Below are 26,031 nucleotides of genomic sequence, written 5' to 3' on the forward strand. Positions count from 1 at the left end.
CTTAATTTCCTTGTTTATTTATTGATGGCATTTTTAATGGACGGTTGGGAGGAGGCCACTTCTCTCTTGCAAGAGGCTGCACGGGCTGGACAACGGGCCAAGTCAGTCCCTACACCAGAGCTGCATACTCCCCTCACAGCCCTTGAGCAGAAGATACTGCATACGCTACTCCCCGAGTATACCAGGCTGTATGACACATGCCTTATTTTACACAGGCCTAGACAGCAGAGAAGGGGCTATCATTTATCACGTGTATGTACCGCACCTAGCCCAATGAGGCCCAAGCTGTCTGAGGAATACAAGTGCTTAATAATATAGTGGACTGCACAGGATGATGATGATGATTAATTATAATACCTAAGCTCTTATATAGCACTTTTCCCCAATAGAGCTCAAAACATTTGGCATTTCCATGGAGTTTTAAGCTTAGGATCGCTAAGCGCTTTACAAACATTAAGCTTCACAACCCCAGTGAGAGGGAAAAACCCCACGTTTCATAGATAGCAAAGCTGAGAGAGAGCACGACTCGCACTTGTTAGTGAGTCAGCAACAGAACCTGGAATAAAACCCAGAAATCCTGACTCCCAATCCCCTGCTCTAACCACTAGCTTATGCTGCTGTACATTGGATCACATGGAATACTCCTAAAAAACTGATGCAAAGCCAAGAACAAAACTCTGCTTTCCTACTGGGTGCTATATTTCTCTTCAGGATCGAGGGGAAAAAAAAAAAAGTCATGTGCTGACACCAGAATCTCTCTGTATCAGCAACAGGCAGCTGAACGCAATCATTTCCCCCACAGCATATACGAGCATGCTGATGGATGGGCTTTTCCTGGCAGCGTATGACTGGTTGGTTTAAACTCCCATCATTCCTGGAGCCAGTCAATAACTGACAAGGCTCTCCAGTGCCAATTCTAAGGGCTCTCCATTCTCTGCCCAGAGATGCCCTCATTGCAAAGCTAAGTGTGGTTGTAGCTCAGTGCTAGGAATCCCACAAGGAGCTTCCCATGAGAGGGATTACCTTGTACGAGCAGGCGAGTGGTATGCACAGCCTCCCCTTGGATGCTGTAAGCCCGGCAGGTGTACGCGCCTCTGTCTTCCCGACTGACAGACACAACAGTCAGACTCCCATCGCTCACCTGGACCAAGAACAAGGGAGACACGTCAGCCCACATGAGCACTCATGCTAATGCCCACTCACAGCATCCACCTCACACCCCCATCCTAGAGCCTCATAACGGTACACTAATCTACATGGTCACCCACGCCCCTGCATACACTCACTGTTATCTGTTCAGAATTTTCTCTCTCTTGAATTTCCCTGCCTTCAGCAATGCACAGGTGAGGAGAGGTTGCGGGAGGCCAGGACTGAGTAAGTTCTGGGCTAAGGTCCATTGATAGATCATTATGGAGGGACCAAAGGTATCTGCATGGCAGGCTCCCCTCTCCCTTGGCCATTAGAAGAGCTGATCTCACCATTGCCTTGCACATGTTCAGAGCAGGTTTTCTGACCCCAGGGCACTGAGTCCTTCCCCTCTGCCAAGCCAACATCATGCTGTTGCAGTGACGAGTTAGAGGCCTGCCGCTGCAGTGGTGCCCCTGGCTAAGGGACTTAGTCAGCTAGAACGCTTCCGTTGGCCTTCCCATCCAGATACCCAGAAAGCACTTCACAAAGGGGGCTACTCATTACCCCCGTGGCACTGCTAGGCAAACTGAGGCCCAGTGACTTGCTCAAGGTCACACAGTGATGCAGACTGAACTGGGAACATGGCCTGACTCCCAGCCCCCTTCCCCAACCAGGGGGCCATACTGTCTCCCAGGAAGGGTGGCCTCTCACTCATTCCCAGAAGTGATCTCCTTAAGGCAAGGCTTGGGTGAATTGGCAGGGCGGTACTGAGGAAAAGCCTGCCTAGTCCTGCCCCCAAGGATTAACAGGACATCTGTCTCCAGGGCCATCAACGTGGTACTTTTCACTAGTCCTTAAGGGTCCAAGTTCTCCGCAGGTGTAACTCCACTGACTCCACTGCAGAGAATCTGACCCAACAAGTCCACGCCTTTGACTTACAGCAACTTGAGTCCCTGTGTAAAAGTCACAGACTCCTTCCCTGGCAGGGCTGAGACACGAGACCGAGACATCGTCGTCTGCGGCTGCTGCTTGGCGCTCACCACCAACAACTCTATTCTCCCCGGTTTGTGCAGCAGCTTCCCTCCCTCCTCCTCACCTCCATGTCGGCAGTGGGGACTGCTCAATCCCTGCAGCGATTCACGTCCATTACCACTGGCAGGTGAGAGATTGCCTAGCGAGGATCTGCCTGCACTCAGCAGGGGAGCAGATGTGTAATGGTCATCCCCTACCATCCCCATTTCAGCTTCCCCCCTCCCTTCTTCCTCTAGGCAGGCACATTAGCAGAAACCTGTCCCACAGGGGCTGTGGTGCAATTGACAGTGTTGTACAGAGCCATTATCAAACCTGCTCAATTTCCCCATCATCTGCTTAGCATGGCTGGGCTCTTGCCTCTGATGGCAGCAAGGGCTGGAGAGATGGAGGAAGGGCACAGCTCCTCACTCCAGGTACTGGGCAAGCAGCCGAGGAAGGATATAGCTTCTGCTATGCAGAAGGATGGGAGGGAAGCAACCCAGAGGTAATGCACCCCCCCCCGCCCCACAGCAAGAGCCTCACCCCACTGCCATCTGCCCCCCATCCCCAACACTCACTCTGCCTCATCCTTCTATTTCAATTAGTAACCAATTATTCCTAATGACTCATTAGTGCCTGCACTGATTCCAATGCTTGATTTGCCAATTACAGCTGTATGGAATCCCTGGCTGAGCTGAGGATCAGAGGCGTCCAAGGACGCCCGGAGGATCTCTTAGGGGCTGGGACTGACACAGGAGGAAACATTTTCCTAGTTGACCCTGTTCAGTCAAGGGAACCCCAGTGCAGCAATCCTCAATTGAATGCACCCACCGGCACTCCCCTCCCCACAACACCCCCCCCCCACACACACACACCCTTCCCTAATGGAACCATTTCCAGCACTGGCAATGAGAGTAAGAAATCTCATGCAGAATCCACAGACTATATGAGCCAGATCTGCTCCCTCTGAACCCAATGGGCTTGGACCATGCCTCTCTCCATGATCATAAGACAGCAACAGTGTCCAGGGCTGGGAAAGGCCTAGCAGCGCCTCACAGCCTGGGTTTCAGATAGGAGCTGTGGTGTCCACAGCTGCAGTTCAGGACGGCCCGTCCCTTCCCTCGGGGCAGGTTCGGTTGGGACCTGCAGCTCCTGCCAGCAAGGCCCTTGCATCCCTACAAGTAGGTAGGGACAATCCAAGCCCAGGAAGGAAAAGTCACCAAGCAGCACCAATGGGTACAGAGAGGGGACAAGATGAAGCAACATAGTCAAGACTGCGGGGCAGGAATAGTGCCCCCAGCATGGGGCGGATGAGCAGGGGGAGGCGAGCTGAGGACTCATTGACTGTTACTCTACATTTCCAAACACTCTGGATTTCAAACCCACATTTTATAGACTACTGGAAGACAAAAAGGGGCGGGGAGGAGACTGAGGAAACTGAACAGATGGATATGTGGAGATGCACAAATAGATGGCTGGATCAAGCATTTGCCTGGTCCCAGCCAGCTCCTCCATTCCAGGTAAAGTAAGGGCAAAGGGCTTGGCCCACCTCCCTCCCCTACCAGACTGCAATTCCAGGGAGTTACTCCTGATTCACATCAGAGGAAAGCAAGTGAAGAATGAGGAGTCTCTAGCGACTGAGGGCTTCCAAAGCCGCTTCTCAGAACCTCCTGTGATCCCACCCTGGGGGAAGGAAACCCAAGCAGCTCCCACAGGCTGCATGCAGGAAGGCACCTCATCAGCAGAGAAAACCTTCTTCTCAGAGAGGCACAGGGAAGCTCTCTGGGGGCCTGGCCCCTTCGCATGGGTCAAGTGCAGCCAGAAGGAAGCTGGAATAGAATGGGGATGAGGCAGGGGGGTAGGAAAACGAGACCAGAAAAGCAGTTGCCAGTATGGCAACCAGGCCTAGCAGGCTCCGGGCACAACTGCTGCTCCCCGACCTTCATGGCCGTGGCAGGCCGGAGGGAGGAAGGTCACAGCAAGGGGGAAACTCTTGCTTGTTGATGCTCCCTGCAGTTCAGAAACAGGAGAAACTGAATCTCTAAAGGCAGCCAGGAAACAGACTGAGGAGGGAGGGGGAGTGCTGAGGCAGCAGGAATAACTCCTAAGAGACCAGCTGCTTCAGCAACATCCATACCCCTCCTTAAGAAACCTAGATTATGCCACCTCCTGTGGTCTTCTGTACACCTGGAGCCCAATCCAAACTTGAGAGCACCTCTCTTGAGAGCAGGGGCAGCTGCTCCCTCAGCCCCAGGGGCTATTGTTTGATACTAGCCAGTAATCTGATATAAATGAAGGAGCATCCTCTGCATCAAGGCTGAGACCCTGCAACTCACTACAGTGGTGACACACCAGGCTTGCCCACCAGAGGGGTCAGGGTTAAGCATTTACAGCAGCTGACCAGGCTAAGCACTTACCTGGTATTTCCCACTGGCACCTAAGTGGTCCCCTTCTCTCAGCCAGGTGACAATAGGTTTGGGGTTCCCGAAAGCCATGCAGGTCAGGGTGATACTGCTGCCCTCCTTCGCTTCTACGTACTGGGGGGGCGTTTCCGTGAAGGTGGGGGGAGCTGCAGGGGAGACACGGAGAGTCAATGCTGCATTCAGCAGAAAAACACACCATCAATCCATCCTGGCTGCATGCTACACGCAGGGCCGCAGGGGACGTTCTACCTGCATGCACCCTTCCTGCAGTGACCAACAGCCATGTACCTACCGAACACTTGGAACAAGTCATTTGACTGAAGCGGAAGAGAGCAGTAAGCAATACAGTTGCATGAGCTGTCTTTAGTCATTTACCCCAGCTGAAGTAAATTCAGAATAAAAGCCAAAAGCCAACCGTGAGTCGCCTGACCTCATTAAACAAGAGCCACCCTTTGCAGGTCCCTCCTCAGAGGTGATCAGCACAAATCGCAAACAGCAAGGCCAACGCTTAAATTTTAAAAATGGCCACCGATTTCAGGGGCCTCTGTTTTTAGTTAGGGCTGGTGTTCAAAGGTGCTGAGGACCTGCAGCTCCCTCCTGCTGGATGGATGGGGGGGGGGGGGGGGAAGAGAACAACCTTCTGGGCATCACCCAGACACTGGACACTGAACACCCAGAAACTGAGGCCACTCTTGAAAGCGCTGGCCTAATCGATTAAGCCTCACAACCCCTCCTGTGAAGTAGACAACTGAGGCACAGCGAGGTAACGCGAACGGCTCCAGGTCCCACAGTCGTGGCTATTGCCAGAGCCCCAGCTCCCTCCTCCCATTCCAGCCGCTTCCCCATTTACAGTTCCAAGTTCCTTTCCCCCCAATTATGCATTAACTTGTTATTGTCACAACACGTGAAAACACTGCACTGCAGAGAAAGAGTCTCCTTCCGATTCAAGAGGCTGGCAGAATTACAGCACACCCCTAATTATCAAGCACAGTTAAATCCCACTTTCTAGGGAGACATGTTGGCAATTTAATCTATGCTGAAAAGAAGTATATGTGGTTTCCCCCCAAATGATTATTTTTTCCTAAGAAAACTAAGTGAGCTAATGCGCTCCAGAAGCGCTAAAGCCCTCCCTCTAAAAGCAATTCTGCTTATACTGTATGGCTTGGCCTAGAGGATTAAGATGATTATTTCTGTTATTAAACCCTGCGTGCTCAGCATTGTATAAAATACAGAGCAACACACGTTCCGTGGGACAGGGCGCATGCAGCCAACACAAGGGTATGGGGCACTCGGACAGGCTATCTTTGAGGAAAGCCTGTGGGAATAATGGCCAAAGGATCTCTTGGAAACAAACAGACAGCAAGGGAGAGGAATGGGTCGCCTTCCAGGGCTCACCACACTTCACCCCTGAATGGGGAGGGAGAGGGTACCGTGGGAACTAGCCATACCAGGGGAAAGAAAGAATTAGCCCGTGCCATGAGAAAGGGGCAGGTATTCCTGGCAACCAGCCTCCACTCCATGCCAGGCCACCATCAGCACCTGTCACAAGGAAGAGGAAGCAGCTGCTGCGCTGGCCCTGGGGCAGGTGCTGTGAGAAGGTACCGCAGCACCTTCTCCCGTCTATGCAGCTTCCAAGAGCTATTCGCAGCCGAGGCAAAGTATGGGCCCCACTCAGGTGCATCCTCCACCTGTCCCAGCACATATGGGTACACACAAAAGCCTTCAGGGAGGCACATACCACCTGCCCTGTCCCACACAGGTACAGCAGCATCCAAAGACATACTCCCGCCCCAATACACACACCACCTGTGTTCCACTCCCCCACCTAGCCCTCCAGTAGGGCATGGGGGGCAGGGAGAGGAAGAGTCTCTAAAACAGGGAGGGTGCAGAAAGTAAACCCCCTTCCCTCCCCAAAGGCTACAGCCACAACCACTGCAGGGCCTCCTACACACAGGGGAAAGAGCACCAGGCTCTGCTCCACTCCCCTACCATTGACACATACACTTTTCAACTTCCGCTCCTCATGGGCCCGTCCAAAGACTCTCCTGATTATTAAGTATTGCGGGCAGGGGAGGGAGGAAACTGTTTTAATTAAAAATCCATCCTGTTTGGATCATCTGCTTCCCGGTGACTCACTCTGACTTGTTTGAATTAATAACAGAGTCAATCTCAAACCCGCTAGGAGCCTGGGTTGCTCCCTAATTAGGCCCGGCACACATCCCTGCCTATCTCCAAAACTCGCCCCGTGTCCTGACCCGACCCAAGCAGTCGACCTACAGATGTGCAGAGGGAGGAGAGCTGCTCCACAAGACACAGGGGTGGGAAGGGAGGAATAACTCAAAGGAAAATGTAAGCTTAAGTATCATTGGATCTTCCTGATCGATCAGGCTGTGGATCAGACTCCTGAAGGGAAGCAGATTGGACAAAGCACTAGAGAATGGATTGGAGGGAGCGATCCTGCATCAGCCCAGGACAGGATAATCTCGTCTACACAGTGTGCCAGTGACTAGCCGAGATCCAAAGGGACCTCCCAGCCCTCCTGACGAAAGGGGGGGAAACCGTTCTCGATGCTCAGTCGGGGGCACTTACACACACACACACAGGGCATATAACCCTGATGTGGGGGGAGGCATTACTCTTTGCCAAGGTACAGGCAAATTAGACTGGGGGCGTAAGGGAAATAGGAAAACTCCAGCCATAGTCCGAACATCCTGAGTTGAGCAAAAGGACCTTACATCCATGCTCTTGGATCTGCACTCAGCCAAGCTAATGCCTTATTTCATTAGTTCTTGAATATGACAAGGCTGAATCCCAACCCCCTGGGGCGAGTGAGCCAGCCCACAAGTTAGTTTACTTTTTGCATTTCCTTAAATTCAGCCAATTAAACTAGACTGATTGGTTTCACTTCCTGGTTCTCTGGCCACAGTGCTGCAGTGAACCAGTCACAAAGCTGCAGCGTTTAAGCTGTGAACAATGTAGGGGCGTGTTCAATGAAACAAATTCTCTTCTCACTAAGAAAAGGAGTACTTGTGGCACCTTAGAGACTAACAAATTTATTAGAGCATAAGCTTTCACGAGCTACAGCTCACTTCATCGGATGCATTTGGTGGAAAAAACAGAGGAGCTACCAAATGCATCCGATGAAGTGAGCTGTAGCTCACGAAAGCTTATGCTCTAATAAATTTGTTAGTCTCTAAGGTGCCACAAGTACTCCTTTTCTTTTTGCGAATACAGACTAACACGGCTGCTACTCTGAAATCTCTTCTCACTGAAAGGCATGAAAACACGTGTGCTGTTATTTAAAAACCCCACAAACTTTAGACTGGGATCTCCACAAAGCTGCCAACATCCCTGTAATCAGATTGCCACTTCCTACCAGCAACTCTCAAGTTCTAATACACCGGAATGGAAGAGAACAAAGGCAATTAGGTAAAAATATTAGCTTTCAAATGAATGGACACAAATGATGTTGTGATTAAGGTGCAGCAGACGGAGTCCAGGCCAAAGGGATCTATTCCCGAGTCTGCCATTAACTCACTTGTATGATCCTGGACAAGTCACACTGCCCAGAATTTTACAAAAGAGTGACGTCTGACTTTGGCTGCCTCCATTTTTAGGTGACACCTGAGCACCAACAGTTCTCATTGACTTCAGCTGGGGCGGTCTCACACTGGCTCTGAAAATCAAGTGCAAGTCCTAGTCTTCTCAAGTTGTGCACCCAAAACTTGAGCCATCAGAAAATCCGAGACCATGTTGGGAAATGCTAACTTTAACTTCTCCTTGCCTCAGTCTCCTGGTCTGTAAAAGGGGAAGAAGAATGGTGCCTTTTTCCTAGGGATCTTGAGAAGCTTAATTAATTACAGTCAGATGCAACCCTCCACTATGCCCATGCAACCCAATGGACTTCATGTCCAAAGGGTTGCATAGGTGCCTCTGGGAGCACAATCTGACTCTGTCTGAGCAAACTATTTTAAGGCATTTGGATGAAAGGTGTTATACAAGTGCAAAGGGCTTATTAACAAACTAGGGCAAGTTGCACTCCCTCTTACAACTCTCCTCATGCCTTCTCCCTATGTCTAACTTGGGTGACAAGAGCTATTTAAAGAGGCCACTGACTTTCCTGTGCGTCTTTTAGTTGATTGAAGCTACTGCTTTGCCTTTCTCCAGAACTGTCCATTCTAAGATCTGAAAGCTCTTTACAACCGATCAAGAAATTCAGCCTTGCCTTGGAAGGTAAGGAAATATTATTAGCCCCATTTTACAGCTGGGGAGGTTGAGTCATTTGCTCAATGTTATGGGGCAAGTCAGTTACAGAGACAAGAACAGAATCCAGCAGTCCTGACTCCCAGTCCTTTGCGCTAATCATTAAATCGTGATGTCCTGCTTTTACATAGACAGAAACAAACAATCCCAATGTTACTTATTCTAAGCTAAAAACAACATATCCTAATATGACAAATTACTAGTTACTGTGTTATTTATCACTAATAAAAAGGTAATTTGAAAGAAAATGTGAGTTTCAAAGAAAGATTTGATTTTTCCAATTTACAAAAAAAAATTGATTTTCCCAAGAATATTTCAAAATGTAATTTATCTTAAAAGCTCCACATAATTAAACCATGTAATTACAAATACAAGTTTGTCCCTTTTTTAAGTAATGTTCTTACTTAAAATAAGTCTGGACTCTTTTTTCCTTCAAGTGATGAAGACATAAATTGAAGCACAGCATCCATCAAAAAGTAAACAGGATCGGCCATCCTGGGTCAGACCAATGGTCCAGCTCACCCAGCATCCTAGTGGCCAGTGCCAGTTGCTTCAGAGGGAATCAAAAACAACAATCATTGAGTGATCCACTCCCTGTCGTCCGCTCCCAGCGTCTGGCAGGCAGCAGCTAGGGACACCCAGGGCATGAAGTTGCATCCCTGACATCTTGGCTATTAGCCATTGATGGACCTAATCTCCATGAACTTAACGAATTTTTTGGAATCCCGTCTTAGTTTTGCCCTTCGCAATATGCCCTGCCAACAAGTGCCACAAGCTGACTGTGCGTTGTGTGAAATTAAAGAGAAGTTATACTACACTTATCACTGCAGCAAGTCGCTGGATACATCTGCTCTCCTTCCCTTGATTCTTTGTCTAGAAAAGTTTACCTCCATTGGGAAAAAAAAAACAAAAAAAAACAAAAAAAAAAACCACCACACGATGACAGGCTATTCCAGCCCTGGGCTCTTCTCCATGAAGCTTGGCCAATGCACCTTAAGCACTGGCTACAGCAGTCCCCGGCTAGAAGCTATTTATTCTTCCTGAACCGCAGTGAGTAAAGAGAAGGGTTCCACTGGGCCTTGCTCAGGGGCCCTTTGGCAGGAACAGAGCACATTTCTTCCCATTCGAAGAAGCACACACCCAGATATTGAATGGGAAGAGGTCACTTGCCATAGGTGTTCGCACCTGGGACTTTTAACCAAAGTCAAGAACTTTGCAAGACACAGGCAAGCATTTTTTCCCTACCCATTGCTGCTGGAAGTGCCAGCTTCTAGATGAAATGTAAAACTGAAATCCCCACTACATGTGTCCCTTTCAGATCCTTGGGGACATTGTGTGTAAGGGGAGGGGTTAACGCAAGCCCTTGCTAGCTAATAGCATCTTGACAACCTGCAGTTTCAACTGATCTCAGACATCTATTTCCTGCCTTTCATATTGTTGCACAGTGCCACTGTGCACTCAAACAGCTGCCCTGCTCTACTCCAGAGGTAGGAAAAGCAATCCTCACACAGCCGCTGGCCAACTCACAAAGGTGTTGCAAAGCTTAACTAGTTAACATGTATAAAGCATTTGCAATTCTCAGATGGGAAGCACTACAGAAGGACAAAAAAAGAGTCACTGAATAGGCAGATGATCCGTAAGCTTGTCATTTGCACCTGCTGGTACACAGCTATCCTGATCGGCAGCATCCCTAGCTATTATCCCTCTCCTATCACCAGATTGGCTCATACCTGTAAATCCTGACCCACACAATTCCCTGCTATTCTAGTCCCAGGCCTCCCACACAGGGCTTGGAATATACCTTGATCCTGTCCCCACTATTCCAGGATGGGGCTCCTCCACATACAGCTCTGCTAGACCCGACCTGCAGCAGCCTGGGGCAAAAGCTGCCGGCTCGAGATGGGTTTCATTTATATTTGTTACTTAACCCAACCTGAAATCCACACGCAAGGGTGCACAGCAGCAGTCTGTGCCGGTGCATCAGGCTAGAATACAGTCTGGTGGAGCCATCTCCACTTGCATCATCAGGAGGCACATTTTGTTCTCAAAAATCCTGCTCACAGCATTACCCACGAGCTCAGAGACCACAAAGAGATAGATCTTTAAATAGGAACTATAAGAATGAATACATAAGCCAAGGCAAAAAAGGGCCAGATTCTGATCCTCTGACACGCTGAATTTTACTCCTTCCAAAGTAACGTGAAAGCTAATGAGACTACTCACAGAGTAAGTGCTATCCGGCATAAGTACAAGGATCAAAATCTGTAATCCCCCCATCGTCCCACTTCTCTTTACCTCTTTCCCCAAGCACCCTTAAATACAATAATGAATGGAAGCGCATTCCTTATCAAATTCTTCTCTTCTCAATCAGATTCTCAGTCTCGACGGTTGGCTTATTATTCCAGTTGAAAGCATGAAGCCCAAGGGAGGACCTATGCAATACGTGTCGTGCGCTCAAACTTGTAGGCTACCAGTGCTGCTCTCTGCAAAACAAACCAAGCACCCATACGTGCCCCAAAGAGAAAGCTTTTCAAACTCGAAATTTAAGTGTAGTCCATTGTCAGGTTCAGAGCAACTTTACAAAAATGGGTCCAGTTAAACAAAAAAATATCAATTAAGTTAACTTCAGTTACATAGGTGCAACTCCTGCGTGGACACACTTAACTCTCTGCAACAGATCAAAGTAAGCTACGCCAATATTAACCAGCGTGAACAGCTTTATGTGCACCCACACACAGGTTGGCACAGGTGCAACTCAACTGATTTTAATACAAGTGGTACCACTTGCATGTTGGCCAGGTCCAAGTACAATCTCCCAGCAGGCAGTTCCTCTCTCCTTCCCCTGGACTGACTCCTGGGGCTCAATCTTGCAATATTCCACGAGCAATATTCCCACAGAACCCGTCAGGAGTACTGCCGGCAGAGTGCTTGCAGGGTCAGGAGCCAGGAATCCAGGGTGGGATTCAGTCTCGTTGAGACATTGCCACCTGCTCATCTAATCAACTTGTTAAAAAGCAGTGACAAAAAAATAAACTCACTAGCAGAACGCAGATGACCAGCCCATGGGTCCCCCAGCTGCTCTGTGAGGACAAAGCAAACCCACCCAAGACACATTTCAGGCAGTTTCAGCCAAGGGAACGCTATAAAGAAAGGTGACAAAGGAAGAGAGGGGAGCTGCCATGTACCAGTGTTTCTTACCTTCATTGGTTTTCCTCTTGCTAATACAGAGCATATATATGATACATTCCCGCTCTCCCATCCCACCCACGCCTACAGAGCCTCCTGCAATCCTAGTCTGCCCTGCATCTTTCAGGGGTACCAAATGACAGTAAGCCCTGAACCACATTCCTCAGGCTAATGCGGAATCCTGGGTCCTGCCCAAAAGGCTAGACCTGCCCCCAGCTGGGTTATTCCCAGACTTGGCTGATTAGTGAGCCGTCGGGGACCAGCTAAAATTTCCCTAGATTTACCCTATTCTAGCTGCTGTCTGAGAAGCTGCCTACCTCTGTCCCAGCGCACCTCACCTGCCATCTACCTCACAATGACCCATGAGAGATGGTCCAGTGAATAGAGCACAAGCCTGGGTTCAATTTCTGCAGCACCAGACATCCTAGGTAATCCTGGTCAAGTCACTTAGTCTTCTGGGCCTCCATTCCCCAACTGTCAAGTGGGGAGCATTGTGCTCCCTTACCTCACTGGGGGGTTGTGAAGATATTGAAGACTGGTTCTCAGATACTATAGTGGTGGGGGCTAGGTAAGCACGATAAATAGACTGTACTATGTGTCCATCTCTCTCCGCGTCGCCTCTCATGAGGAGAAGGAGGGGAAGCTCTGGGCCCTTCTCCCTCCCAGAGAGATTCACAGGCATCACACAACGAGCACGGGACACTCTGGAAAGTGCTGCGAAGGAAACCTGGAGGAACAGCCCTGAAACAGAAACTAGACGAAGGGCAGCAAAACAGACTGGTAACAACCTGTATCGAGCTGATCAGAGATGGGCTGGGCCACAACTTGGATGGGAGCCCTCCAAGGAATAGCTACATGGAAGGACACATGGGAAGTGGTACTGCTGACTCTAAGAGGGGCTATTCCCTTGTATTGATGCCAGCACTGCTGGCCATGTAGAAGTTAGGTCCTAACCAGCTGTGGTCATTAAAGAGCTCTGCTAAATTTGGAGAGCTGTAGGGATGTTGGCATTTGTGTCCCAACGGAATTACATCCCATTATTCCAACACCCACTGCAGTTTTGATGGGGGTATAAAACTACCTCGCTTCCCAAATAGTTGTATAATTATTACTGTTAAACAGCTGCCATGTTCCACTCCAGACGGGGCTGCATTTCATTGCTGCATATAGGGATTCTTTCATTTTATATCCTTCATCTATTCCACAGGTGTCTGTGAGGCTTCAAAGCCCTTCACTGATTGATTAGAGACCCTCCAGGTATTACTCCTCCATCCCTTCTCTCCCACCATCTTCCCTCCTCCCTCTCATCTACTCCTCTCCCCATCCTGAAGTCTCCATCTAGGATATCCCCGGATCCCTGGCACTGCCGCATTGGTTGCTGCGAGCACAGTGTGAGAAATGGCAGCAGATGGGGCCTTGAGGCCAGTTCCTGACAGATGGCTGCTCTCCCTGTAACACAGGACAGGGGAAGCCGGAGATGATGGAAGGCCCTCGCTGGCAGTTTCAACAGAGATACAAAGGAGAAGGGAGATGCCTGGGAGAAGGGAAAGGGCTTCATTAGTGGACAGCACAGACCAGACAAGAGGGCAGCTGAGCTCTGGGACTTGGTGTCTTGGGGTTCTGGTCAGTCACATGCTAGCAGCAGGTTTGCCCAGAGAGACGCATGCGGAGGGGAAGCCCCCTCACCTCCTACTCACCATTGACCGTGAGGTGCACCCAGCTGCCATTGTGAAAGGTGTCATACTGCTGATCCAGCATAAGCACTTTGCACTCGTACCAGCCCTGGTCCTCGGAGCGAATCTGCTCGATGCGCAGGGATGCCTTGTCATGAAGGCTGGCACGGCCTGGAAAAGACACAGGGGTAGAGGGACTCTGCTCTCAGCAGGGAAAGGGGGCCCTGAAGCCGCAATGCAGCATCAGCCTCACCCCTCAACCCACCACTTGACACCCAGCCTCTCAAATGGCCCTTACAGAGGCTGCAGAGAGTCCACCCAGCTCCCAGCCGAGGCTGGCTCTCTGCCACTGGACATTGAGGCTGGGCTTTTTCAAAAGGGGCCACTGATTTCTCTCTTTTTGGGGGCTCAACACTATAAAATGCACCGCAGGTCTAATTTTCCCGGCACCGCAAGGCTGCTGACTTTAAAGACAGCTGCGGACACTCACCTCCCCCAGGGGTCTCAGGCTGGGCACCCAAGAACTGAGGCCTCCAGAATTAGAAGCTGCTTTAGAAAGTTCTCGCTTGCCCATCCAGTCAGCCAGGATATCCCCGCTGACAATCAGCCCCATGCTAAAAAAGGTGGGGGGCGATGCACACTGCAAATCTGAGATCTATGCTACAGGGACACAGGTAGGGCCAACAGACCATGAGAGAGCAGGAGATCAGGGCCCCATGGATTCGGAGCTCATCTGGGACACAGGGCTTCATCTCATGTCTCAGAAGGGAAGACAACCTGCTGCAATGAGGAAGTGTGCCCAGGATTAAGAGCACCCGCTCTGCTGCCAGCAAAGGGGCCCTGCACAGACACATGTCAGATTGGCTCCAGCACCGTGTTCAAGCCAAGATGCGTCCTGGCCCTTTCACCGGCCACTGCTGCCACAGAATTGCTCCCTCTGAAAGGCAGCCCAGCCCTCCTGCAGGAGGACGCTCCAACATGACCCCGTTCTGGGCTAGCACACATCACTGCACCCAGGGGACAGGCCACAAGATAGGCACCCTTCACCTCTAGGTCAGTCTGTTCCACGTGCGCAGTGACTCAGAGCTACCCCATGCAGCTGTGGGGCAGCCGGCATGCCAGAGGAGCCCCACAACCCAGCTTCCAGTCTTAAGTGCTCCCACCACAGAAACCACCAGCCCCACTGGCTCTAACCTGCCTCCCTGCTGACCAAGGACGGGCTAGAGCACAGAGAGCCAACTCCCCTCGAGGTGATGGCTACAAGGCAGCCTTGAGGCATGAGTCAAGGAGACCCGACATTGAAAAGTGACTCGCAGCAGAGCCAAGGGCAAACCAGGGGCGACCTGCGGCCGATGCGCAGGGCTGGTGGGGAGGTGGAATAGGGCAGGCCAGGGCACAATCGCAGGCCAGAGCGAGAGGACGAAAACCCCAGCCACTCATGCAAATCATTTTCTTCCTGGCCAGAGAACCACACAGCAAGTCGCCAGCTCGTTTCCCTGCTGGACGCTCTCCAGGGACTGCCAGCTCCCCAACCACACTGCCTGCTGGGAATCAGGGCTCCTGGCCAACTCCCACCTGGGAGTGATGGCACTGGCTGGAAGCAGAAGCAGGGCTGGGGTATTCAAGACTCTCCCTTGTTCCTAGGGTGTGCGCACACACCCACCCCTTATCCCTCCTCCCCTTCCTGGAGAGCACAGCAGGGAAGGATGTACCTACCTGCAGGAGGAAACCATCCCCTTCCCTCGCCTCGCCCCGCCCCCCTCCCCCCCCCATCAATACCAACTTGGCAGTAGCCCCTCTATTGTCTGCCAAGTCCCATGCACCAGCCAACCATACAGCTGTCGGGTGCCTCCTGGCCAAGTGACTGCTCTCCCGGGTCCTGTTACTCCCTCCATCTCACCGGGAGATCATTCAGGGGCAGCTGCACATCTCCATGGTTTCAGTTTAGGGTCCACCCAAGCCTGGGATCAAAGCCTACATGGTAATAGGCTCCCTGCCTCCTCCCACTCCCCATCTGATGCTTCAGGACATGGATTGCGCGGCATCAATTCTCCGTCCCCAGTGATCCCTCCTCCCCTACCACCGCCGGGCAGCTCCGTGCACCACATACAAGAAACACACACTGCACCTCCAGCTCCCTGCTGCTTCCAGGGGCCAATTGGCAGCAGCCGGAGGGGACTGGTAGGGCATTTAAGGAGACTTAATAGCTTCTCACCCCAGGGCTTTGCACACCTGCTACAGTCACCGGAGGCCAGGGAAGACTCCTTCTGCGCCTCGGACCCTCCCCCCACTAGGATGGCCAGCTGCTGCTACCTCTCCAACACATTTCCCCGCCCTGATCTGCCTTGTGTGATCCCAACCCTCCTTCGGTCCCAGAAGCCACAGAGGACTATGAGACAGCGAAGGGAGGCAGCACAAGCCCCTAGGAAGCCAGTGATGGGCAAACAGGGCTGCGCAGGGCAGGGGTCCCCAGGGGAAGCAGGCCTAGGGAACCACCCACGGGGACAGCTCCCTGCCCGCTCTCCCTTTCCCCTTCCCCTCAGGCAAGTCTCAGGAAGGGATAGCTCAGTGGTTTCAGCATGGGCCTGCTAAATCCAGGGTTGTGAGTTCAATCCTTGAGGGGGCCATTTATGGATCTGGGGCAAAAAAAAAAGAATTGTGGATTGGTCCTGCTTTGAGCAGGGGATTGGACTAGAGGATCTCCTGAGGTCCCTTCCAACCCTGATATTCTATGAAGTCACTCCACGGGATCAGGCCGGTCTCCTTGCTTACTCAGTTTCTTCCCCGCCCGCCCGCTCGCTTTACAGGGGTGCTGAGCTCCCCCAGTCCCCCAGATACCCCAGCAAACGCCCCAATGACCACAGTGGAAGCAGCCTAGTGTCTGAGAACCTCGGGATCTCTCAACAGTTTGGAAGCTGGGCTTACACCCTGGGGACCTCTGGATCCAGCACCTCCTGACTCGGTCCCATTCCACTCACCCAATTCTTTCTCATTTCCCCCCTCCGCCCCGAGGGATGTCCCCTGAAACCGACCAACCAATGGGACAGGGCAAGACGCAGCAGAAGGACTAGTTCCCCTTTCTGCAGAAAAGAAATGGGTGGCAGCAGCTTCCTCCAGTGAGGGCACCAAGCAAGGCTCCTGTCCCCAAAAGCAGCAACCCGGCTCTCTGCTGTTCCCAGGGGGCAGCAGCACCTGCCCTTGGTTTTGCTGCCTTGGCTCCTTCCATCCCACACAGCCCAGTTGGCTTCCCAATGCTGCCGCTTAATTAAAGCCGGACGCCTGGAAAGAATGGAATGAAAGGGAGAGGGGGAGAGTGTCTTTCCTGGAAGGGGGCAGACGGGAGATGGCCCTGTGCCGAGCCGCCAGCTCGCAGTGCGCTCCTCACACACAGTCAGGATGCTGGGGAACAGTGCATAGGAATGCCCCCCTCCCTGGATGGCGGGGGGGCGGAGGATGTGCTACGGCCGCTCTGGGTGAAGATGCTGAAGCACCAAGCCCAGCGGAAGGGCCACAGATGCCCCATCCCCTCTCAGCACAAGAGCCCACAGCTTGGAGACTCACCTGCATACTCTGGGTCCACATGGGGAGGGTAAAACCCAAACTTGATGAAGATGGGAATGGGGACTCCGAATTTGAACCACTCCACCACATAGGGAGGGGGCTGCCCGGTCAGCGGATGGATCACGTCGCATCCCAGGATCACGCTCTCGCCAGCACGAGCTGTCACAAACTCGGGTTCCTCCCTTGAGCCGTGGGCAGCTGGGAGAAAAACAAAACAAAAACCAAAAAATGAGATGGGCAAAGTCAGTGGCTTTTATTGCAAGCAGCCCCCCTCCTCATTCCTGCAGGTACACATGCCGACTCTTTCACAGGGCACACTAGAGCTTGGGTACCAGTAGCTGGGCCTGGTTAGGAAACAGACACTCCCTCTAGCAGCTGAGCTCCCTATCACCACGCTGGGGTGTTGAGAAAAGGAGCGTGCCCCGACCGTGCAGCAAGTCGCCCACAGCGCCATGCTAACGAAGGGCGCACGGCCAGGCTCTGAAGGGCAGCAAGCTGGCAGCACAGTGCCCCCTGATGTTAGCCGAAGGCTAGGAGCAGACCAGGGCAGCAGAACCATGTGGAGGAAAGCCAGCAGACTAAGAAGGATATCCCACTCCACGGGCCTCTGTTGCGGCTCACCATGGCGCCGGGGATGGATCGTGCTAACCTTCCCGTCAGCAGTTTGAGTCCAAACCTAGAGAGTCACAGCATCCAAAGGGCAACATGTTCCCAGTAAGCTCCTCCACCCTGCTGGGAAACAGCAGCTACCGCAACCGACGCACAGCTCAGGTCCCCTCAGCACGTGGAGGCTCCCTCCAAGGTGACGTGCCGCTCACGCTCCCCCATGCGGGTGCTCCTGCCTCCCCGTTCTGGAGGAGGAAGAGGAGGGGGAGATGCAGGCAGGAAATGCACAGCTCTTCGATCAGCTCTGCATTGCTGAATAATCTCTTCAGGGATGCCTCTCCTCCCTTCGGCAGGGGAGACATTGATTCGCCCCGCCAGCCAGTTACCGCAAGGCGCTACAAACTCCTGGAACGGGCCTTTCGAAAGGGAAAAGAGCCGACACCACCCAGGCTCAGCCCAGCGGGCGGTGACAGCGTCATTAAAACAGCCACTCAATTAACTGGATGCCTGACACATCCAGCCCCAGACCCCCGGCCAGCCCTGCCCTGCCCTTCACCCCGAGCCTCTGGCCACCCCACCTGCCACAGGCATCTCCCCAGAACAGGACACCTATCCCATATCTCCTTATCCCGCTCCCATGTCCATACCCCACTAACCCACACCACCCGTATCACCCCTCCCAAAGACCAGAGCTAGCCCCCCACAGTCCAAACGGGCATTTTCCATCTCCCCGCCAAGCGTGCTGCCAGCCCCTTCCCCACATGCTATCGGAAGCCTGCAGCTAGCCCATTTCCCCTTGCGAACACAGGACTCTCCCTAGGGTTAGCAGGATTGGGTCAGGTCAGATCACTGCAGGAGAGAAAGACCCACGGGCTGCAGAGAATGGTCCTGCAGCCGCAGCAGGTGGTGCACTTGCCTTTGAGTCAGCTCTGACCCAAAAGCCCCAGGGCTGAGCCTAGGGGGTGCTAGTTTGCCGACCATGCACACTCTCGGATAAATCCTACAACCAAAGGCCCGTTGTGCCACCGAGGTTCTGGCCAACTTCTACCGGGGTAACTAACCCCTCTGCAATTTCAATGTTGAACAGCTACGTTCACCCCAGGGCAGGTTATATTTCAAGGCCAGGTAAAAGCAAGCCCTGGCACTCTCCATCCATAGAGCTCAAAGTGTGTTACAAAGGTCAGCATCCTTCGCGCCAATTTCCAGATGGGGAAACTGAGGCACAGAACGACACAGGGACTTCCTCACGGTCATCCAGCAGGCCAGTGGCAGAGCCCGAAACAGAAGCCACATCTCCAGAGTCCAAGTCCAGCACTTTATCCACTAGGCCACACTGCCTCCCCTACATGGCTCCACCGGGCTTTGCACAATCACAGGGGTAGCGCAGTGGTTTGTGGTTCCCCTTGGGGTATATATGGCAAGCTATTAGCCGGTACAGGGTTTGCGAGAAAAGTGCAGGGCTCACAGCAGCTTGCTGTGGCACACCCGCTCCTCCCCTTCTCCATCCTTTGAGCCAGCTTCAGAGAAGAGGTGAACCAGCTGTTCTCCTACAAGGGCTGGGAGAGAGCCCACGCAGTCCCACCCTGCTCAGACCCATTCAAAGGGTCTCTCCACAGCAGGAGCTGTGCCGTAAGGCCTGTGGGTATCATACTCATGGCACACAGGGCCAGCCTCTGCTGCCAGCCAGCCCAGCTCAGCATGACAAAGGCAAGGAGAGAGAGAGAGAGAGAGAGTTAAACCCTTGGCAACCCAGAAATCCCACAACCTTCACCCCACCAGCCTCCGCACAATCTTACCAAGTCAGGGCCGGAGCAGCTGTTAGCAGCCCCCTGCCGCTCCTACACCATGCCCCATTGCACCCCCTGCTGGGAGCGGCTAGCTTTGCTGTTCCTCTGAGCACCTTGCGGCGGCCAAAGCATTTGTTACAGGGAAATGCTGCGAGCTCCCCCAAAACTAGCGCTCCTATAAAAGATGTCGGCAAAGCAAGGCTGGAGCTTAAAAAGCCGTCAGCCACATCACCACCAGCGGCCTGCCCCATTCCCTGCACGGTTGCTTGCTGGAAGAGGCTGGGGCTGGAGTTGCTGTGCACTCCCCTGTAGCCCTCGCCATTCTCCCAGGGGCAGGGGAGCAGCGGTTTTTAAAAGCTCCTTTCAGTCAGCTCCTGCCTGGATCCTGCAGAAGCCAGAGCCTGGGGAACCAGGGAAGCGGCTCCGTGGGACTGCGGCTTCGGGTACCGGAGCTTTCATAGTGTGAAAAGGCTCCTTTCCGCATGCAGCCAGGAAGCTGCTCAAGCTGCTGCTGCCTCCACCAGTGAAGAATCTTCATTCTTCGGGGAGGCACGTTCCCAGATCCTTCGCTCCGCTCTTCAGGGCCAGTTTTGATTGGCCAATAGTGACATCACTGTTTTTCCACAACAGGAGAGTAAGATCACTGGTTATTTTTGGCTCAGACACAAACGTAAGCCAGCAAACGGCACCCCTGGGCAGGCCGATAATCAAAGTCCCTTTGGGGGCACAGGAGCCAGGTGCCTTTGGCACCGCGGCAAGCCGCCGCTCACTGGGATAGCGTAAGCAGCAGCCAAAGACTCGCTCCTCCGCAAGCTGCACCAGTGCAGGGGAAAACATGCACCAGTCTGATAACACAGGGCCACCAGCCATGAGTGTAGCACCCCGGCCCGGGTACAGGAATAGGCGAAGGCTATGGTGTCTGGAGCCGGAGGAGGAGTGTGCCTGGGGTGACGTATGATAGGGAGAAGCGTGGCAGAGGGGTGGGTGGGGTGCAGGTGTATTAGGATGGACGTGGGGACAATAGAAGAGTTTATGCTGCGTGTGTTCGCATGCGCAGAGCAGTAGACAGGGCGCCTGGCATGTGGGCATGGAGGGGCCATCTCTCTCGCCTGGGAGTGTAACTGATCACTTGGGTCATGCATGCACGCACACCCCACCAGGAAGCAGGGGCATGTCTAAAAGCAGAGGGGAGTCACGAAGCAAGGAGCTGCAGCCTTCACCACCACCATCCCACCCCCGGCCTTCACACCACCTGTACAGCATTTGTTTGCACCTTGCTGGGCCTCATTATCGCTGCATTTCTAATGAGGCCAAGGCTTTCGCACCTCATCAGCTGATGGGGTGACTTCAGCTGCCACCCCACCCCTGAAATCTGCAATGCTTTGTGGGGGTCCTGGGACTGGCATCCATCCTCTCCCACTCCAGTGCCCTGGGGCCATTTCCTTGTGTGCTACTATCCTCTCCCACAATGCAACCACCTCATGCTGCAGGGAACCAAAGCCATGGTGTGCTAGCCACTGGCTGGCTCCAGATGCATCCCCATAGCTCTGGAGTGGCTCCTGCTTTCAGATGCCACAGCAGGCTCCGCACAGCGTAGCGGAGATACAGCACAGCCGCTGCAGCAGCAAGAGGGAGGGGCTGGGGTCTGCACAGGGCATTTGAAGGCCAAACCGTTCCTCGGGCCTCAGCCAGCATCTGAGATCCAACTGCCCAGGAGCCTGATCCGAGCCAGCAGGAGAAATCATGGGGTTTGCCCGGAGATCCGCCAACCACCTGCCTGGCTCCACAGTATGACCATCTCCCCACCCATCAAAATGTGACCGCAGCTACCAGATTCAAACCAATGCTGATGAAGGTGTCTTGTGTGAGCCTGAGTTGGGACTAAGGAAGGAGGGGCAGGCTCCCCAGCTAGTCACAGCAGCCCTCCTGGATGAGGGTCCAATCTTGCACTCCTGCTAATCTCCTTTAAATCCAGGGGGGGGAGGGGGGAAAAGAAGCAGGAGCATGACTGGCTGAGCAAGGGCTGCAGCATTTGGATGACTTCACAGCCACCCAAGTCTGGAGACAGAGGGTGTTAACCCTTCTGCCCCACAGGAAGATCTGCAAGACCTCTTTACCATGCCCCCCAAGTCTCAGGGTACCGAGGACTTGCATCCATCCAGCCCCCCCGCCTAACAGGGAGCAAGCAGGTTCCCACATCCTCGCCAGCCCAGTGTTCCCTGGCTAGCAGCTTGTGCAGTGCAGAAGCTCGGAGCCCATCCAAGTCTTCGCCACTACACAGCAGCTGCAGTGTCTCCCTAACACACAGCTGGAGCCCTGCCAGTGCATGTAGGACTTAATGCACCTTGGCACAGTCCCCAGCTCTTATCTCCAGTCAGCACCAGGTCCTCCATTCACCTGAGCAGCATTCAGATTTCCACATGGCCAACAAGAGCAGTGGAAGGGCAAGGGGAGGGGCTGGCTGGCTGAAGAGGGAACGACACACCACCATATGCACTGGCAGCGTCAGTGGGTCCCGTACTGCTGCCTATGCCATCCAACCCAGGAGCACTGGTGGGATGAGTGTGCCAGGCCTCAGCCATGCCATCCCAAAGGGTCTGGGCAGCGTGAAAGACAGACCAACCAAAGAGGGCTTTGATATTTGCCTTACACGCCTCAGACGTGGCCTCAGTGCAAGAGCCCCCTGCAGTCCGTGTGAGTGGATGGTGCTCAGCACCTCACAGGATCGGGCCAGGAGACCCAGAGGCTGCCTCACTGGAGGGAGAAAGCACAACAAGTGCCCCAGAAACCCAGCAGTAGTGGCTCTTGGTACGGACGCAGCACCAGCTTCCTTCTCCCCCCATTCCAGCAGCTTCCTCCGCCAGCTCCGGCTTCTCGCCCTGAATTTTAATCTCCGTCTGGTCCAATAACGCTCGTTTTCTGCCCCCACACACACAGTCAAGCAAACAGTCTCCTCAGCCAGGGACGCCGTGTGCAGGGAGCAGTGACTGTTCTCAGCTCCTGCCTCCAGTAGCTCACGCCCGGGGAAGCGAAACCCGGCTCGCGGGGCTTCGCCAACAGCAGACACCTGCTCCCAACCCAGCCTGGGGACACTGGAGTGCTGCTCCCAGAGCAAGAGGAAACGAAGCGATGGGGGGGGGGGAAGGCTGTGAGACTAGGAAGTGCCTTGAACCCCACCAGCAAGAGGCAGGAGCCGGACTGGCCCAGCCTGGCCTGGAAGGGACACCAGGAAAGGCATGGTGGTGCGGGAGGAAGAGCAGTGCAGTTAGAGAGGCAGCCTTGCAGAGTAGCATAGTCCTTCCTCAGCAAAGGCCAGGCAGACCCAATGACTGTGCTCATCCTAGGGAGCTTGGCCACTGGCATCACCAGTCCAGGGGGCTGTGTGGCACTGGGTGTGGGCCAGGAGAGCCCTACTGAGCAAATGCTCCCAGCTTGGCTGTAGAGCAAGCCCCTTGGTAGCACAGCACAGCGTCGCCAGCTACACTCCAGGTCTGAAGATTCTGCTCCCACTTTTCGGGATCGGGGTGCACGTGCGCAGGCCCCATTGAAAACGAGTCTCCCCCCATGGCTGCTGAACCTGTTTCAGAGCCAGATTCCAACCAGCTCACACACCTATGGTGTCAGTGCACTTTGGCCAGCTGCAGGGCAAGGGACCAACACCAGCCAGATGCAAACTGTACCTTACCCCATGCCAGCAGATGCGGTCCACACCCTGCCCAACAGGGCGACAGCGCTCAAGGGAATGAAAGGAAGGCACCAGCTACGGAGCTCACATGGACAGCCACAGGGTTAGCGGATCCCAAGAATAGCCGCAACCTCAGTCATAAGCTACAGCAGGACCCATGCTCCCATCCTCCCCACCCGAGGGTACGTCCACACAGCAAACAGTGCACAGGCTTCAGCATGGGGGACGCAAGCCCAGCACGGACCCTGGGAAGGTGCTTGGTGCACTAGCTCCCTCTGAGACCCACGCTGCACTGTCTTCACCACTACTGTTACCTGCTCTCGCTGGATTCAAGCTCGCTCAAACAGGCAAGCCCATGGGCAGCTTTTGCTCGGCTGACATGCCCTCAGACCCCTTCTGACAAGGCCCTCCGCTGGCTGAAGTCCTCGTCCTTCATTCAGCAGCAACAGAAGCTTCGTCCACCCTGAGGCATGCTGCTCCACCCATCCAGACCCGGAGGGTCTCTCTCAGCGGATTCAGTCACGTTTGAATGCGGCTGTGAAGAACTGAACTAGCCAACAAAGCCCACTTTGTGGTCAGCGCAGACCAGAGTGCATTGTGTCAGCTACTTATGCTCCTGCCAGAGCACAGCACCCAACCCACCGCCACCCACATAGCGCTAGGATACTGGGTTCAGTGCTGACTCGAGGGAAGACCACCACATACAGGATGACCTCTGCTACTTCCTGCCGCAGTCAGTGGGCTCCCATCTGACTACTATCCAGGCCTGATGCTGCTTAGCTGAGATCTGATGAAAGCACAGCCTACGCTACTCTGATGGCAAGGGACCAAAGGCAGAGAAGGGAGGAGCTCCCAGCCCACCACTTTGCTCCAGCTGGGAATGAGCGAGTCTCGACTGGAAGCAGACCCCCAGTGCCATGTCAGGCCAGACAGCTGACTGATCCCCACCGTGGCCATTCACAGCCAGCCTCCGGGTTTCTGGGCACGATTAGCAACTTTAATTTCTTCTCGACTGGATTGTATTTCACAGCCCTTCCTCCCAGGAAGTCGGTAATTCAATCTTCAAGCTTCTCAGCACAAAAGGGAAAAAAATAGTAGCAGCAGCAGCTCCTGCCCGGCCTGGTGGAGAGGAAAGAACAGGCAACAGCTATCCACAGGATGGGTCCCCGACAGCACGGTACCACCTTTTCCCCACTGCCCTGCCTAGGGTATCGGTCAAGAGAGGACGGGGGCCACAGGCTGGAGCAGCTACGTGATCCTTAACACTATTCCTTACAGTGCCTTCTGCTGAGTGAGTTTGGGGCTGCAGGAGCAGGAAGATCTCTACGCTAGCATGCACAGCCTCGTGTTCAGGATAACGCCAGCCCCGACGCATCAAATCTTTGCATTCAGGGCTTGCTGAATCGCTGGCACAGGACAGCCCATTCTCCAAGACAGCTTCAAAGAGGCTTTTACAGAAGAGACACAAAAATAGCACAGGGCGTGTTATCTTTGAGGTCCGATACAAACGGCCCAATGACTTCTGGAAGGAAGCCATTAAGCCCCCGGCCCTGCAGGAACCCCTTCTTTGCACCAAAGATGGCCAGGAGAACAAAAGCCCTCACCAGTTTAACACCACCCTCCCTAGCACATCGCAGCACGCAGGTCTCTGAGCAGATGCGGGGAGGGGAGTAGAAGGAAGCAAGGGAACATAGTACTCAGCTCAGGAAGGGACACCTGGCCCTCTAGGGAAGACCCAGGGTGCTGGCGAGCCAGCTGTTCGCACGCTTCCCTCATCAACCCCTTCTCTCTACACTTGTGCCAGTGACCTCCCATGCTCTGGCTGTTGGTGGCAACGCTCGTAGCTCCCTCTCCAGCTTGTGGCATCTCCCCAACGTCTCCTCGGGGGTGCCCCGCTGCTTCCTCAAACCATGCACAGCAAATGCAGGTCCCCTCTGCCCACCTCACCCCTTCCCCTGCCACCACCACGATCCTCCCAGGCTCATGGCTGTCTGGGACCCCTCCCTTTCCTCGCCCATCACAGGCAGGATCCTCCCCTTCCTTCCTAGCACACCCACCCCCCCCCCACTCCCAGAGCCAACGTGCGTCTCATGGCCCGATGCCAGGGGCTAGATGGCATGGCAACTTCAAGCTCTCTCTCTAGACCCAGCATCCAGCAAGTAATGTAGGGTTCCTCCTCCACTGCTCTGACAATGTCCCCTGTCCCCCACTCCTCAAGTCTCTCCACTGGCTCCCTGTCACTGAGAACAAAGTGAAGATGAGGGGTTTGAGCCCAGCCCCCAATGCGCCTCACCTCCCTCCCTCCCATTCTCACCTCCCTGCGCCTGGAGGGAGGCGTCTTTCTCACGCAACTCCTCCGAAGCCCTCCCCCAGCACTTCATCCCACCCCTTGGATTCCCCCTCCTGCCTCAGTCCCTTCTCAAAACCACCAGCATTCAATAGGCTTCAGCCTCTCCGTAAGATGCCATTTGTTACGCTGCACTGCTTGAACCCCTTGCTTGGCCCATCTTCATCATCTCACACTGCCTTAGCCTGCAAACTCAGAGGCAGGACACGCGTCTTGGTCTCTCTGACAGGCTAGGCAGAGCCAGGGCACTGTATTGATCAGCGATGGGATTTAGAAAGCGTTGGTGGAAAATCAACAGGGGAAAGGGGATTCATGAGCATCAGCCATTACCCTGTGCCCAGAAGCTAAGGTGATTGAAGAG

General features: G+C 53.7%; 1 protein-coding gene across 2 annotated transcripts in view; it reads right to left on the minus strand.

The window, feature by feature from the left end:
- Window positions 1-26,031, minus strand: part of IGSF9B (immunoglobulin superfamily member 9B) — a 96,049-nt gene that overhangs the window by 52,413 nt on the left and 17,605 nt on the right. For both annotated transcript variants that reach the window (XM_038380656.2, XM_043500969.1), the window contains exons 2-5: window positions 17,246-17,443; window positions 13,709-13,855; window positions 4,557-4,708; window positions 1,024-1,141 (exon numbers count right to left, since the gene is read on the minus strand). In XM_038380656.2, coding sequence (XP_038236584.1) covers window positions 1,024-1,141; window positions 4,557-4,708; window positions 13,709-13,855; window positions 17,246-17,443 — 615 coding nt within the window. The remainder of the gene's footprint in view (window positions 1-1,023; window positions 1,142-4,556; window positions 4,709-13,708; window positions 13,856-17,245; window positions 17,444-26,031) is intronic.

Source organism: Dermochelys coriacea, chromosome 22, assembly GCF_009764565.3.
Source record: "Dermochelys coriacea isolate rDerCor1 chromosome 22, rDerCor1.pri.v4, whole genome shotgun sequence".
NCBI lineage: Eukaryota > Metazoa > Chordata > Testudines > Dermochelyidae > Dermochelys > Dermochelys coriacea.